General features: G+C 38.5%; 2 protein-coding genes across 2 annotated transcripts; both read left to right on the forward strand.

Moving 5' to 3' along the window:
* Positions 1-1,329: 1,329 nt before the first annotated feature.
* On the forward strand, positions 1,330-2,768 carry LOC126791050 (putative GDP-L-fucose synthase 2). Its single transcript, XM_050517446.1, has 2 exons — positions 1,330-1,403; positions 1,536-2,768. Exons 1-2 carry the CDS (start codon positions 1,385-1,387, stop codon positions 2,489-2,491), a joined length of 975 nt encoding a protein of 324 aa, XP_050373403.1. The 5' UTR covers positions 1,330-1,384; the 3' UTR covers positions 2,492-2,768.
* Positions 2,769-7,366: 4,598 nt separating this feature from the next.
* On the forward strand, positions 7,367-8,746 carry LOC126791361 (gamma-glutamyl peptidase 5-like). The gene is made up of 3 exons (XM_050517799.1): positions 7,367-7,780; positions 7,917-8,249; positions 8,348-8,746. The coding sequence occupies exons 1-3, from the start codon at positions 7,463-7,465 to the stop codon at positions 8,444-8,446; spliced, it is 750 nt and encodes a 249-aa protein (XP_050373756.1). The 5' UTR covers positions 7,367-7,462; the 3' UTR covers positions 8,447-8,746.
* Positions 8,747-17,408: the final 8,662 nt, after the last annotated feature.

Below are 17,408 nucleotides of genomic sequence, written 5' to 3' on the forward strand. Positions count from 1 at the left end.
CCATTCTTATTCATAGATTTCATGAGCGCATCCTTAATGTTGAATTACCTTCCTCTTTGTTTTGCTCTGCAATGGAAACTCAACATAATTGTTCTCTTATTCAAGCGCATATGAAATTATAGAATCTTAGATGAGTGTTGAGAATGTCGAAACGAACAACATTGAGTTTTTGTTAACTTGGTTAACTTAGTGAATCTTCTTATCAAATTAGCTAGGAATAACTCGATTAACTTAAAATTAACATTTGACTTTATGAGTCACACTAGAAGAAGGGAAATTCCATGATCGTCACGTTTTCTATTTTGGGTCGTTCAGGCGACTAATTCTTTCACATAACAAAATTCCAGATCATTTCACACTTTGAGCATGAGAATCAAGATGCAAGAAACTTCAGCAATCCCTATATTAGGTAGGGAGAGCCGCCTGTTAGAGTGAGCCAATTTCATCTAGATTTGTGCATTTTTACCTTGTGTATGCCTCTATTTTACTTTGTTTTATATGCTTTTTTCACATTCAATCAGTTAACAACTCCCCTTGGCGGGGTAATTCACAGCGAGATTTCCCCTCGTTCCGACTGGCAGGCCTGTCGGAGCTGGCTCAGCAGGGTAGGGCGCTGACTCAACAGGTTATGTCACTTCACTTTCGGTTCAGGCACCGCCATTAGCGTCACCCAAAGCAGCTTACCAGAATAGTGAAAGCGCACTGTACATGCACGCTTTTCCCACATTGGGAAAAAGAGAAGCAATCAATGTGCCTATAAAAGCAACCAAAAACCTCCAAAAAAGGGTAAAGTATTCCCAAGTTCTTAACCTACGAACTTGAGTTCCGTCCCAACATCTAACATAAGCTTCAGAGAGTCATAGGCCAGCGCACTACTGGCTCGTGACCTTAACCCTGATTTTTGTGCAGGTTGTGCGGACCATAGAGTTGGGATACAAGCTACGTGAAGAAGAACCCTGTATTTTATACTCGCAACAAAATCTATTCCTCCCAATTTTTAATATCTTCAATAACTATTTTTATCGGGGGTTCAGGGTTTAGGACCAGGGAAACCTTGTCATGGCCAGTGGAGCTAGACCTTATCATTACATGATTGTTTTCGGGTGTGTGATATCGTTATGATAATGATCGTTATTATGTCAATGAAATGAGAGTGAATGTAACCCGAGTTATTGTGAATCCTCAGTGTCGGTAACTGTAAACCTCCAAATGCGAAACTAATGGTTGTATGGTTGTTTGTGGACCGCAACTTCATTAGCCCGTTCAGTCCGTTGTACCTTTGGGTTTCAAATCCAAACTGCAGCCCAATAAAAACCAAGAGAACACAAAGAAAAACGAATCGAGTGGTCTCCCCTCTGCTTCTTCTTCAGAAATCGGCTACAGCATGAGTGGCGCCGTTGATGGTTGGTACCCCTCCCTCTCTCTCTCTCTCTCTCTCTCTCTCTCTCTCTCTCTGAGTTTTACTTCTTCAATTTGATCATTTCTCAGTTTATGTATCAGCATTTGCTCAGATCGTTTCTCTCTCTATTCCCCAGATGCCACATCGCCTTCCTTCTTCTCCGACAAATCCGCTAAGATCTTCATCGCCGGCCACCGCGGCCTGGTTGGCTCCGCCATCGTCCGCAAGCTCCAATCCCTAGGCTTCACCAACCTCGTCCTCCGCACCCACGCTGAACTCGATCTCACGCGCCAAGCCGACGTCGAGTCCTTCTTCGCTGCCGAAAGCCCCCAATTCGTGATCCTCGCCGCCGCCAAAGTCGGCGGCATTCACGCCAACAACACCTACCCGGCTGACTTCATCGCCGTCAACCTCCAAATCCAGACCAACGTCATCGACGCCTCCCACCGCTCCGGCGTCAAGAAGCTCCTCTTCCTCGGCTCCTCCTGCATCTACCCCAAGTTCGCTCCTCAGCCCATCCCTGAAAACGCGCTCCTGACGGGCCCACTGGAGCCCACCAATGAGTGGTACGCCGTTGCCAAGATCGCCGGCATCAAGATGTGCCAGGCGTACCGGATTCAGTACAACTGGGACGCCATTTCCGGCATGCCGACCAACTTGTACGGCCCTCAGGACAACTTCCACCCCGAGAATTCGCACGTGCTGCCGGCGTTGATGAGGCGGTTTCATGAGGCCAAGGTCAATGGCGCCAAAGAGGTGGTGGTTTGGGGGACTGGGAGCCCACTGAGGGAGTTTCTCCACGTCGATGATCTCGCCGACGCGGTGGTGTTCTTGATGGGGAGTTACAGTGGGTTGGAGCATGTCAATGTGGGCAGTGGACAGGAGGTTACTATTAAGGAGTTGGCGGAATTGGTTAAGGAAGTTGTGGGGTTTCAAGGTCAGCTTGTTTGGGACTCGTCTAAGCCGGATGGAACTCCCAGGAAGCTCATGGATAGCTCCAAGCTCGCCGGATTGGGTTGGACCCCGAAGATCTCGCTAAAGGAGGGGCTGGTTGGTACCTACAAGTGGTACTTGGAGAATGTCAAGCAATGATAATGCAGGTGATTGCATTGAATGTGAGTTTTTCCTTTTTATCATGATTCGTGAGCTACTGCGTGGTGCTTAATTCGCTCTTGTTGTTACAATTGAAGTCTGAAACTTAGTGTATCGATTATATGTGGAATAAGTTATTTGTGAATGATACATCTTGAAAGGAGGACTAGAACCAGTTGAATTATTGTTGTACAACTTCAAATGGATTAAACCATTTAAAACTATTGAAATATTAGTTCTTTTATTATATAAATTTGTGTTGGCAAGTGTTTTAGCATCATTGCTTCTTTTCAGAACGTAATACCAGCCCTTGAGTACATTATACTGCATGCTGTCTATCTGAAATCTGGCTCTGTAATCTTTTTTCTTTCCGGGGCCTTAGTCATATCTTACTTAGGGTTGGTTAAATTAAAGTTTCTCAATGAAATGAGGTGTTAGAGCCTTGCTCTGTTATATATTACAAATAAATCTGAATAAATACAACTTAACTAAGAAATAAACGTGGAATAGAAACGTAGGATGAGAAAGATCAATTTAGGGAACATAAATGATATGGTTTCAAGTCTTCTAACTACATAAGCTGTACTGTGTGGTTTAAACTAATCAAGATGACCCTCTCCTGTCATCGACCTTATATTTGTTTATTCAACATAATCTTCCTTCTTATCATGGTGGGTCTTATGCATTTCTCATAACGGTTCATGTTTTGTACATTACGTAAGAATGATTTTTTGGTTAGTTACCCAAGTGGTTGCATGAATTTTTTTTAAAAAAATATTTATATTTCGTTTGATTCCTATAAATCCTCCAAATTGTTTTGGACCAAACAATTTTTTTCAAACACGAAAGTGTAGCAAAGCTCTTTTTTTTGTTTAATTGTAATTGTTGCGCAATTAGGTTGCATGATTAGACTTCCCTCTGTGTTATTTATTTATTCTCTTCAGTTGGATGAGCCTTTTCATCCGAAGTTCCCACTAGACATAGTGGATTAGTGGTTCTAAATTATGACCGTGACATTGTTTATACCTTGCTGCAGTGTTAACAGAGGAATTTATGTTTCCATTTGGATGAATATTTTTCTTGTGTTTTCTAAGTTTTTGTCGAACTTGTGTTTAGTTTTGCAAAGGTTTCAGCTACGACTGTGAGTCCTTATTTCGTTAGACTTTTAGGGTTTATAGAAGTCATTAATGAGGTCACTCCATGGTTCGTCTGTTGTAGTGCCTTTTGTAGCACTAGAAAAGGCTCACTATGTATCACCTAAAATCAATGAATGTGATTGTTTTCTTTTCCGTGTCAAACACTATTATTCCTTGAAGTTATTTTAAGAACTCTTCTGGTTTGATTTCAGATTTTACTTTAATACTTCCTTTTAGCCCAGGACCCCCACCCACAAAACCTCACATATTGTAATCCTAAACTTGATCTTTTTCCTGAAACACATTACCACCTTTGATCACCACCTTTGATGTAGAGTCCCTTTTTCCTTGCATTTAGTTATGGAGATTTCAAATGGTTATGCTGGAGACTATTGTGACATGTTTAGTTTGAAGTTCTTCCTTAATTATAAAAATCAATATTAGCTCAGACACCATGTCTTGGGATTTGTACTATACTGTTTTCTGTTAGAGATTAACAATCATCATTTTTTTATTGGCAAGCCTTTTGAGAAGTAGACATCACAATTAAAGTAGTGGAACTAAAAATGCTTCAGCTTGTGAGTGTGAAGCTGCGGCCTCCAGGATCAATAGTCATATTTAACATCTAAAAATTATGTATTGGAATTCTAGTTTGGGTTGGATTGGTAGTCTTGCGATGTGAGATTTCTTTGTAGTTTGTGTTACAACCATTTCCCAGGTTTTTCATTCTAGTTTGGTTTGGGATTTGTTGTCAGTTTTTAGCACCAACTACTCTTGGTTGTTTGAATCACAGCTAAAAACGTTCTGTGCTGCTCTCTGAGCTATGGCTCCAGGAAACCAGAGCTCTGTAGTGTCTGAAGATCTGATGCTAGAGGGCATGGGGCTTATGAAGTCCACATGGAATGTTCTTGTAATAGTCTAGTATGGAGTGTCCCCCCCCAAAAAAAAAATTTTAAATTTATAGGCACCTTTTGTAGGTGATGGTGCTCATAGATATCTTTTTATCGATATCAATTTTGTCAACTAAATGAAAAGACCTTGGTTATCATCATCTGGGGTGTAAAAATTACTCGGTGGGAAATTTTACATAAATCCTACGATTTAAACTAGTGTAACCTGAACAGTATAAACTGCCTCCACGCCTTGCCCACTCAGCTATAGATGAGTCTCTGGTCGGTAGAGCAAAGTTGGTCTGGAGGCCTTCACCACTTAAGATTCCCAATACATAGCTTTGCTTCCCCAGTGGACCAACTTCCAGTACTGCCCATCAATTTCACCACTTGCAGTTGCCTTCACCAAATTCCATAGGAAAAAGATCTGTTCTTCCCTCCAACATTAGCACATCAAATTGAGCTTGAAGGCCAAGGTACTCCGCCCAATAGCCCTTGAATTTTGGTTTAGGGTCATCCTTGGTCAATGCTTCAGTGCTTATTGTGATTGCCTACTCCTCATGTGTACATTATCCTTTGGATGTAGTTTAACCTGGCTATGATACTCGTAGTCATGGTGAGAAGGTATAGTTTTGACAAGCCATGATAAAAATGTACAAGGCTTCCACCATGGAGACTATTAGGCCCGGCGGGGTTTCTATGAAGGTAAGCTAATGCGGCTGGGGAGTGATTCTGCAATTGAGATTAGACCTGCAAGAGAGAACACGATGTTAGAATGGGAAAGACCAACTCGTGTCGGCATATTCCTTTCCGACGATCTCAAGTCAAAACTCATTCGCTAGAGTCAAACTAGTGAGTTTTAGAGAGAAAGCAATGAGTTGACTTATACTGTAGTGGCAGCCCATGTAATTTATTTTTTTTTTTACACCCTACGAAGCCAAAAATTCGGATTGGCAACAGAGGTTTTCCCACATGCCTTTAGCCGTGAGACTACTCCTCTGTCGGGGAGACGTCTGGCTGAAGGGGCATCGCAGTCCTCCCCTGGCCACCTTCGCGGATATAATAGCTTCATTGTTTCCCCCAGCGTTCGAACTCTCGACCTGTTTGCCAAGTCAGAACATACCCGAGGTAGGGCCCCACTGATTCCACTACACTACTTGCCCGTGGTTAATTTGTTTAGTTTAATGCTTAAAGTGAAAGTTGTTTTAACGATAGAAATCTCGAAGACTCAAATCTCAATCAAAACACGTTTGTTGTAGTTGACCCATGCTTGTTCAACGTGAATGACCGAGTGTGAATGGACAAGAAATTTTGATAACCACATTTGGGTTCTCAAAATCCAACACGCACTGTGATACACACGCTTTGCCTATCTAGATGACATCCCATTTTAACAGATACAGCATTACAGCCTAGCTAAAGGAATATTATACAAGAATCAAAACTGGGAACTATGTGAACTAATAGCTTCTCACAGCGTATTCTGACCGGTATTCGATGGTCAAGAACCTGGACACCTTCACCCTCTAAGATTCATGTTATTTTGAGACCTACTTGTTCAGACATTGATCCAACTTGCCGGCCAGCCACCATTCATAGAGATGGTCCAAGTTTTTCTCATTTGAACTCTTTCTGTGTCCATCGGAATCTTCGATCCGTGCATGGTTTTATTCACCCCGTTTCTGAGGTTATGTTCATAATGCACTTTGTCGATCATCATAGTTTCAGCAGAATCTGAAAAATTGGAGAACAAATTGATTGAGGAATCAGAGCAACAGAAAGAATCAAATGCCAAATGTATCACTATATATAACAAGTTCGTTAGAATCCAATATCAATAACGAATCCGAATCAACCACTTTTGATTCACATTTTCATATTGTGGGTATAATAGTTAATTTGTTACAGTTAGTATCTGTTTCGAAGATAACATGTGTGTCAGTTGAATGCAGACGGATCGATCTTTTCTGAGTTTTCTCTACTTATTATTCTTCCATTACTTATGAAACTTCTTGGAATCAAACCTACAGTGATGGACAAGAATGATAACATATGTTACCTTGCTCACCAAAAAATTATAATTTCTTACTCCATTGAAACTTATCTGGATTGAGAGTCTCAATTTGAGACACAATTCACACGTTGCTAAATACTAGTGATACACATCATATACTTAATACACCGGCCACCTGCTTTTATATTGAAAAGGTAAAATACACTGAAGATTTCCAAGATCAATTAGGTTCTATAATTGCTAAACCCGTCATTGAGAAAAGGAGAGAATAGATAGCTGTGGTATTTTTATCACCCTAATCCCCTTTATTTCTTTCAAGATTGTATACAGTTAGTGTGTACGAATGATTGGCTACATGCACGTTTCACGTTAAAAATGTGGTTGGATTGTTTGCGTAGCACTGATATTTATTGTACACGTTTTAAATAATCAAACAATTGAAAGGAAAATATGGACCGACTATAAAAATTAATTTAATTTTGTAGAGGAAAAATCAACACAGAGGGCCACATAAAAGGATAAAAAATTAATTTATCGAACCCCAATGATCTGATAAGTACGTCGTTTATGCTCTCTTTGAATTCAATCAACTTGTTTTGTTTAACCAACAAGTTGGCGAGCCTATACTTGTTTAGTAACTTTTGTGTTGAAATATTCTTAAAATGAAAAGCTTTCGGCATATTTGCAACAGCCTGATGATAATGACATTCCTTTCTCCTTCCCATTATCGAACTTGCCTTGTTAGTTCGTCATCGATCCCATGTAACTCGCCGAGTGCTCCCCCTATATAAAGGACTACTTCCTTACTTCTTTCACATGCTAATTAGCTGCTCTCTCTCTCTCTCTCTCTCTCTCTCTCAACACATTTAATCTCACATACTTGAATTAGTCTCAAGACCACGTTTTTAGCTAGCTAGCTTCCATATCAAGCATGAAGGTTGAAAGAGAAAGAAGATATGCTCTTCTGCTTGCAGCAAAAGATTCCGAGTACGTGAAGAAAGTGTATGGTGGCTACTTCAATGTGTTTGTTGCTGCTTTCGGGGAGGAAGGAGAGAGGTGGGACTTGTTCAGGGTAGTCGACGGCGAGTTCCCGAAAATGAGTGAGCTTCATGAGTATGATGGATTTGTAGTCAGTGGAAGCCCTTATGATGCTTATGGCCATGACCAGTGGATTATCAAACTCTGTTTTCTCTTGCAAACTTTGGATGCCATGGAGAAGAAAGTCCTCGGAATTTGCTTCGGTCATCAGGTAAACATTCAGAACACGTCGATCAACAGTCTTCGTCTTCTAACCTAACATTTAAGTTGCAACGTATAATCGGCATGTTTGAGTAATTAAGTGCTAATGATTTCTAACCCAATGTTCCGTGACTGTGCATGAGTAGGTGTTGTGTAGAGCACTGGGAGGAAAAGTTGGGAAAGCTTACACTGGATGGGATATCGGACTGAGAAAGGTGAAAATGGTGAAGGACCTCAACCCGTTTGGCTTCCTCGCCAACTTAGATGAAATCCCAGCTGCCCTTTCCATCATAGAGTGCCACCAGGATGAGGTTTGGGAAGTTCCTTTGGGTGCTCAAGTAATCGCCTTCTCGGACAAAACTGGGGTGGAGATGTTCACCATTGGAGGTCATGTTCTGGGGATTCAAGGTCATCCAGAGTATACAAATGACATCCTTTCTAATCTCATCGATCGCCTTCTCAATAACAACTCCATTGAGGTATCATATGCAGTTCATATTACTAATTTTTAATACTATATATCTACGTACGTTCACATTTAGAACTTTAAATTAGTTTCATTTTTGTGATATTACAGAAAGGTTTTGCTGAAAACGCAAGACTCGGACTTGAAAAGGCAGAGCCAGACAGGAAGTGTTGGGAGAAAATCTGCAGGAATTTTCTCAAAGGAAGATAAATTGACTGTAATTTTTCTTTTCTGAAAAGGGATTGACCATGTAATTTATTACCTGTATAAGGAGGAGTGGAGGACGATATCAATTTAACTTCTTTACTTGCGGAGTGTCTTCTGTGCATGACCGTGTGCTGCACACGTGCTTGGAAGAGTAAGGATGACGTTAATCAAAGAGTTAGCAACTTAGCATCCAGATGAAAAAGAAAAACAACGCAGTAAAAGAATATTTACAGTTAAACAAAACCCAAAAGCCAGAAATCACACACCCATATCGCAGACCTTAAATTTTACTTCAACCAAACCCAGCAGGGAGCAGCCATTAACTTAATTTAATCCTGAGAGAATGTTCATTAGAAATCAAATCCCCAAGTTAATATAATTGTTGTACATCCTTAATAGCTACTATGTATATGCTCAATTGTTCATCACTGTATCTACCACTATTTGTAAAAAGAAGGAACTTGGCTGGCCTGGGTTGGTCAGCTCCAGCTGACACCAATGAATAAAAACATGACACGTAGCTAATTTCATAATTAGCTTTCTGCTAATGGAGGGCTAAAAAGCAGTAGCCCTTGACAATGTCGTTTTAAGCCTTCTCATTATTGCGTTTTGACTTTGAACCCTTAACTAGATGGGTCGGAGATAGTTATGACTAAATTGTAGTCTTTTAGCCCTTAACAAGCTTGGGTTGGAGATGACTTAAAACTTCCATCAAGGGGTTGGATCCTAGAGCATTTATAACAAAATTTAGCTCGTGAATTTTCAACATCAGAATCAAACTAATAATCATTCATCTGAGTAATGATTTTAATCGGTACACATGCTCGAGTACATTCAAATGATTCAAACTTCTTTAAAATAGTAAAGTGAATAATAGATATAAAACTTTCGTATTGTTAAAGTAGTTGATGATGTTTAAGTAAGTGTTTGTTGTAGATAACAAATGTGAATCTCTATTCATTGTATTGAATTGATTGAGATTTTTGTGAACATGATTCCGGTAGCACTATGTTATTCTGGTGACCATTAGTCCAAATGTTGGCCACAATTAACCTTCTTAATGTAAAAATCAAATTGAAAGACAAACTTACGAGGTCATCTTAGTGTAAATTAAGCTCATTAGTTTTGGGAAAATAACTTGTGACAAAAGGCATGATTGTGTTTTGGAGTTAAGCATGCCTAGTGTTTTTATTTTATTTGTTTATTTTATGTTTATACAGATATGTAGAAGACCAAGAAAGAAAGAAAATGTCAATAATGATTGGGGCGCAGTAGAAGTCTATTAGGGGAAATATGGGTCTATTATGGGGCAGTAGAGGAGTCTATTGGGGGCAATAGAAGTCGTTTGGGGTTTAGGGTTTATAGGAGTAGAAGTTTATTGGGGTTAGTATAGGAGTCTATTAGGGGCAATAGGGGTCTATTGAGGGGGGTTTATTAGAAGGGAGTAGAAGTTTATTAAGGGGCAGTAGAGGGGTCTATTTAGGGAGGAAGGGGGGGGGGGGGAATATGGACATATTGGGGGCAACAAAAGGGTTTGTTGGGAGTAGTATATGGGTCTATTGGAGGGCAATAAAATGGTCCATTTGGGGCAATATGAGTCTATTAAGGGGCAATATGGGTCTATTGGGGGTAGTCTAAGGCCATCTCCAATGAGGGAGAGCTATATTGGGCCAGAGTTAAATTTTAACCCTTTGAAATATAATTGTTTAATCAATAGTCTCCAATAATATATGACTCAATTTAGCCATCTAAAATAACTAATCAATGAGGATATGACATTTGTTTATTCCATAATGTTGTCCCACAACCCACATGCCCATCATGTGGTGTCTTTGAATTTAGTCCAGTTCAGCCAAAGGGCTATGTTTGACCATTTCTTTAGCCCTTTGGCCTTTTAGTGGCCCTTTAACCCTCCTCTTCGTTGTTTTGGAGACCAAAAAAGACTACAATTTTGAAATTGGTCATTTGAACCCAATTACTGGAGATTGCCTAAGGCTAACTCCAATACTAAGGGCCATAAATAACCCTCAGGCTAAATTTTAGCCCCTGAAAATCATCTTTAGCATGAATAGTAAGTTATCATTTTGGTCATCTTCAACCCTTAGGCTATAATATTATTTTAATAATATTATATAATGTATTTTAAGTGTATGGTATCACAATGCTACTATTTTCTTTAGTAGAAACTATGCTATTATTTATGTTTTTATTTCAGAATTGATGTTTAATTTCAGTTGTAAATTTTAATAGAAAGTGATTTTTAAGCCATAAAATGGGCCCCATAAAGAAAATAGCCCAAGGTCATAGAAATGGTCATATATAGCCCAGCCCTTAGATTATAGCCCCTTGAAATTTGTTTTGGTCTGGCATGACCCCTTGGATTGGAGATGGAAAAAGCCAATTTGGGGGGCTATATACACCCCTTGGCCCATGGTTGGAGTTGGCCTAAGGGTCTATTGGGGGCACTAGGAGTCTATTGGGGGTACAAGAGGGATATATTGGGGGCAATAAAGCGGCCTATTAGTGAGCAATATAAGTCTAATGGGGGTAGTAGAGGGGTATATTTAAGGGCAATAAGGGTCTATTGGGTGGGGGGGGGGGGGGTAGTAGGAGCAATATTAGGGTTTCATTGGGCACTATTGAGGGTCAACTCTATTGAGGACCATAAGGGTTATTATGGGACAATAGGAGTGTATTGGCGGATAGTAGAGAGTCCAAACTGGGACCAATATGGGTCTATTAGGGGGTAGTATAAGTCGACCTAATGGGGGGTATTAGGGGTCTATTGGGGGTAGTAAAACTCGATCTATTAGGGGTAATAAGGGTCTACTAGGTGGTAATAGAGGCCTATTGAGGGGGGGGGGGGGGGGACAATAGGGAGTATTACCATGTCAATGGCCAATAGTCAATGATCAACGGTCAAATTCAACAGTCAACATCACTGAATTCCGGTTAAATATCGCCAGAATCCGGTCATCGTCCTGTAGAGTCAACGGTCAAGTCTTGCCTTGATATAGATTCATTATGGAATTTGTGGTTTATTTAATTAATTGAGAGTACAATTGTCTTTTTACTTGATTTTGGGCTAATGGTAATATTTATAATCTTATTTACAAGTGAGAATAATAAGGGAGAGCTTCCATCGAGGACCTTATAATGAGGACTTGATGAAGACTTTTAAATTGACAGTTGGATGCTATGATGCACAGACACTTGACTTGGGTCACGTATCGCGTGTCCGACACGGACACGCTTCAATACGATCGGATACGCGAACTAATTTTGGACATGGCTCGGGCACGTAACAATACGTAATGGCTATGTAGCACAGATACGAACACGAGTTTCCGTATTTGACACGATTCGATACGCGGACACGCCAAATGGAATTTTTGTTGGACACAGACACGTTAATTAAATATTATTTTAAATATATATACCTAATTAAGAAAAAAAAGGTAGCAACTAATATAGTTTCTTAAATTAGAACAAGATCATATCAAATGTCAAATACAAATACAAGTCCAACAAATTTGATGATCTTTATGACCACCTCCATCTCCAACATTAACTGGTCTGACACTAGAACTAATAAGATTTGATCCTCCTGTACTCATACCTCCTAAAAAGAAAAAGAAAAATCAAACTCAACAATTTATATGTCAAGTTCTGTTTATATGTTAAGCTCAGCCACTTCAGCGACATGTAAACAACCATTGTGTTTCTAACATAAAAATTCTAATAGAACTGTTAATAATTCTAACATAACCGTTGTGTTTCTAACATAATACTTCTAACATAACCGATGTGTTTCTAACATAATAATTATACTAGAACCATTGTGTTTCTATTAAGGAAAACCAGTAATACAAGTTTCTGTATTACAAAAGGTGAATGAAGAATTGAAGTGTTGTTCTCATTTTATATTCACTGATAAGAAGATATTACGAGGTAATCAAACTATGAATCAAGCTATGAATCAGAAGATATTAACCAATCAAACTATGAATCAAGTTATGAATCAGAAGATATTAACCAATCAAGCTATGAATCAAACTATGCATCTTAAATCACCTCCACTGAAACTAATCAAACTATGAATCAAGCATAGGTAAGGACTAAAAATGAAATTGAAGGAAATTTGCCGAAGAACAAACAAAGTTCCCCTATCCAAACTCCATAACTCCATTTAATTCAACCATAACCCATAACTCAATTCATCACAAATCAAAAAAATATTTAAGTTCTTACTTCCATAACAGAAGACGAAGAAGAAGAAGAAGACGAAGAAGAAGAAGAAGAAGAAGAAGAAGAAGAAGAAGAAGAAGAAGAAGAAGAAGAAGAAGAAGAAGAAGAAGAAGAAGAAGAAGAAGAAGAAGAGAGAGAGAGAGAGAGAGAGAGAGAGAGAGAGAGAGAGAGAGAGAGAGAGAGAGAGAGAGAGAGAGAGAGAGAGAGAGAGAGAGAGAGAGAGAGAGAGAGAGAGAGAGAGAGAGAGGAACTTACCTCCTAGCGGTGGTGGCCGCAGGAGAAAGCGCTCGGCGACGACGGCTATGGGAGCGAAGTGTTCAGAGTGGGATTCAGGCGGGGTTGGAATTGGCTGCGTATGGAGAGCGAAGTGGTCGAATAGAGCGGAGTTAGGTCTTTAGAAAGTTGAAGGACAAAAATACCCCACGTGTCCCTCTTTATTTGCGCGTCCTAACGTATTCAATCATGTCCGAGCCATGTCTGATCCCAGTTCAGGTGTCCGGGCGTATTGGCACGTGTTCGGGCATGTCCGTGTCCGTGTCAAACACCTGATATGAAGCCCAGACAACGTGTATGTACTCCATGGCGTAATGGACACGCAATTAAGGATGATACAGTGGGTATTTTTCAACTTTTTTAGACCAAAGGTCAACTCCTTGCTCTCACTATGTAGCCTCGTTTTCGCTCCTTGCTTTCAACCTCAACCACTTCGTCCCCACCGCCGTCGCCGAGCCTCTTCCTCCGGTCGTCACCACCACCAACGGCGATCTCTTTGGCAAGATAAGTCCAACTTGCGGTTGTCTCCTCTTTCTTCTTCTTCTTCTTCTTGAGATCTCTTCTGTTGATTGGATTAAGAACTTGAGATATTTTTGATTTGTGAACTTGTAAGATTAATTGAGTTATGAGTTTAATTGAATTGACTTGTGGGTGTAATCGATTTATGGATTTATGGGTTATAGTTGAATTGAATTGAGTTATGGAGTTATGGGTGTAACCGAGTGCATGTCCTCTCTCATTCATCATCATAGTTTTGGTCGGCATAACAAAAGGCCATTTAGCTTTCTCAATGGCTTTCAGTGATATAACCTTCTATGATCAGTTCAAATGCAATGAGAATCTAATAAAAGTATCCATAATTGTTTGGTGATCAGAAGAGCCAGATCTAAAATTGTAGCAATTCTCAAATTCTGCAAGTTGTGTTCTTGTTTCTCCATTTTTGTTTTTCAATTTTTGAGTAAACATGAATTGGGTTCTTGATTCCAGGACTAATAGATATTTCCCATGAGATGATTTGAATTACAGAAGAGTATGCTATATATGTAGAATAAGAGTGACCAAAGAGTTAAAAGAACCAAAAATATGAATCATGTGGGGATTGAGTTCTGTTGTATTATGGGCAAGTAGAGAGTAATGCTTGATCTATATTACTCTTTACTTGTTTAATTCTGGGCAAAAAGCGATTATAATGCATTGAGTATGATTTTGGCAAGTTAGAGGTGATTGTTTAGTTCTTCACAACTATAGAAGACTGCTAAAAATTTCTACCAGGTCCTTTTCTGAAGCAGGTGATTGTTTAGTTATGTTTCTCTCAGTTCTGTTTTTATTTGCTTCCCTTTCTGAAGGTTTTTTATAGTCTTGGTTCAAAAAAATTACTCTATGTCATCTGATGGCTGTAGTTGAGTAATAAATATGTGCTATAGTGGTTCTTACCACTTAGGCACTTACCAACCTCCCCTGTTTGCTTTTATTAGTGTCCATCTTTACCAAGAAAAACAGAATTGGACATATAAAGAGATTTGGACATATAAACCGTGGCAGAGTTTGATTTTTTTTTTCAAGAAGTATGAGTACAGGAAGATCAGCTCCTATTAGTTCTAATGCTGGATTAGTTAATACCGGAGGCAATGTTTGAGATGATGTTGTTCTAATTAAAAAAATTATATTACTTATCTTTTTTCTTAATTAGGAATATATATTTAAAATAATACTCTTGTTAGGTTAATATTAACCTAGTAATGTTTGCCTTATTCTTATTATTTTTTTAATATTTTTGTATATTTATTTATTTCTTATTACGTTTCCTACTCATGCTATGAAAATATGCAAATGATCGAAAACATGTCAAAAATAGTGGATTTAGCGCACATTATGGATTCGGATGAAAGTTTCAAGCCAAAAAGAGCAAAAGTGGAGATTTCACAAGAAAACAAAAGTTAACACTGGAAAATGCCAGTTAAACTCCGGCGATGTGAAGGTGGTTGCCGGAAATGGTGGTGGTTAAAGTCAATAAGTTAATGATGCATATTGGTGAATTATGAATTGTAAATTTTAATTTACAATTTAAATTCAAAATAGAAGAAGACAAATGAAGGAGACAATTTCAAGAACAAGATCCACAATTTGTGCTCCATGAATTGGAGATTTAAATTTAAAATAGAAGAAGACAAATGAATGGGATCATTTCAAGAACAAGATCCACAATTTGTGCTTCCACATTTGTCCACCATATCTAGCCATTCATCCCCTTACATCTCTACCATTCATTTGTGACCTTAAGGCCTTTAAATACCCTAATTCTTCCCAAATTCGTGCATTCTCCTTCACCACACTAAAACTCCATCAAAACTTCATATTTTCCATAGTTTTAACATAATTTTCTTAGGCCTAAGTCATAGATATCAAGTTGTGCAAAGAAAAGTGTAAAGTGTCTTGAGTTTTCACCAAAAACTAAAGATCCTTTACACCCTTGATCAATCACAAACTTGTTTCATAGATTTGGGTCACTTCACTCTCTTCATCCTCTACTCATACTCTTTCTCAACCCTTGTTCTTTGTTCATAGATTGTGTGGATAAAGTATGGTGTTCATGGAGTTCTTCTTTTGTTAGAACCCATTAATACCATACTCAGAAGCATTTTCTTTCTTATTACATCTTTGTGGGTAGTAAACCTTTAGAGGTACGGTTTGGTATCATTTGTACCAAACCCTTGGTAATCTCTTCTCTCTTTACTCGACTTCTCTTTTGATGTATTTCATTTTCAAAGGTTTGTTGTATTTAATGGGTTGTGAGTAGTTGGATTTGAGGCTACGCTAGCCCTAGCTAAACTCATGTGCTAATGAATTCATTTTACTTGTAATTGATGTTGATGCATGTTGAATCTATGGGCTTCTACACTTAAAATGCTTACTAAATGTATTGCTAGTTTTGTCACCTAGAAACATGTTTAGGTAATTAATGAATCGGAACTTGAACTTGATAACTTCTTGAATCCGTGAGCATGGGTAGCCTTTAGGTGGTGGCTTAGTGTTTCTTACGGGAAATATTAAGTTGCTTGAATTTCTTACCTTGAAATTAATGCTTGTGCCATGAGTGTAATTACTCTAAGGGGGTGTTATTGTGGTACATAGCTCACTTGTATTATAAGGTAATATAATTGGGACTAAGGTTTTGTGATTTAATTTGGCTCCAAAAGACTTTTTTTAATTGCATAATTAGTTGGTTTCTTGATAGCTTCACCAAAGCACTTGAGGGAAGTTTGTCAAATATGTTATGCATTAATCTTGAGTTACATTTGTGCATGAGTAAGGCTAGGTGCAATGCCTAAGTCTCTACTAATCTTTTGATTCTATCTTTACATTTACCTTTCCTTGTTGTTTTTGTGCAATAATTAGTTTGCTTAGCTTAATTCTAAAATCAACCAAGTCGATTCACTACCACTTGTTAATACCATATTCATGATTCTATTCTTGTGAACTTGTAAAAAGTTAGAATGCATGTTTTTCTTGCGGAAATCTAGTTAGAGTTGAGTTTCCCTCAATCTTTTGGGTACGATACTCTACACTTTCCCTTACTAAAACTTGACATCCTATACTTTGGAGTAGGTAGTTTCACACATAAATACACATAATTATACTTAAGTGATTCAACCAACAACTGTCTCCAATTTTTAATATAAGTCGTTTTAGGAGTTTGCACACAGATTAAGAAACAATTCTAATGACAATTTAACCCATATTTAAGGCTTCATTACTCTTAATTACTACTCATCACTTTATCATTTTTCCCATGTCATTATTGTGACTCGGGGATAAATTAGAAAATACTATGGATTTTAAGTTAAAACGACTTATATTAAAAATCGAAAAATAAAATCTAAAACGACCTATATTAAAAATCGGAGGGGGTATTTAATTAACGTGTCCAAAACGTGTCTGTGTCTAACAAAAATTTCATTTGGCGTGTCCGCGTATTATATTATGTCTAATATGGACACTCGTGTCCGTGTCCATGTTTCATAGGTTGGACGAATGGTTTAATATTCTTAAGTTTTAATGTGCATGTCATCCAACCAATCATTTAGAAGTCCTCACTAAGGTTTTCAATGAAAGTTTTATAGGAATAACAAATCCAAAATTTGGGCCACTGGTCAACAACCCTAAAATTAATTATACCTCTATGCGATTATGGTGTTCTCTAGTTTTTTTTTTTCATTTTCACTAGTTTCATGAAAATACAGGAATACGGAGGTCAAAAATTCTTAAAACCTGCAGAATGAAAAACGTGTTTACTTTCCGGCATATGAGTATGACATTCCTTTCTCTTTCCCATTTTCAAAACAGATGGCTTATTAGCATGATCATCCCATCTAACTTGCTAGTCAATCGATCGCTCCCCCTATATAAAGGACCCCCCAATTTCCTTACGTTTCACATACCTCTC

Source organism: Argentina anserina, chromosome 4 (genome assembly GCF_933775445.1).
Source record: "Argentina anserina chromosome 4, drPotAnse1.1, whole genome shotgun sequence".
Classification (NCBI taxonomy): domain Eukaryota; kingdom Viridiplantae; phylum Streptophyta; class Magnoliopsida; order Rosales; family Rosaceae; genus Argentina; species Argentina anserina.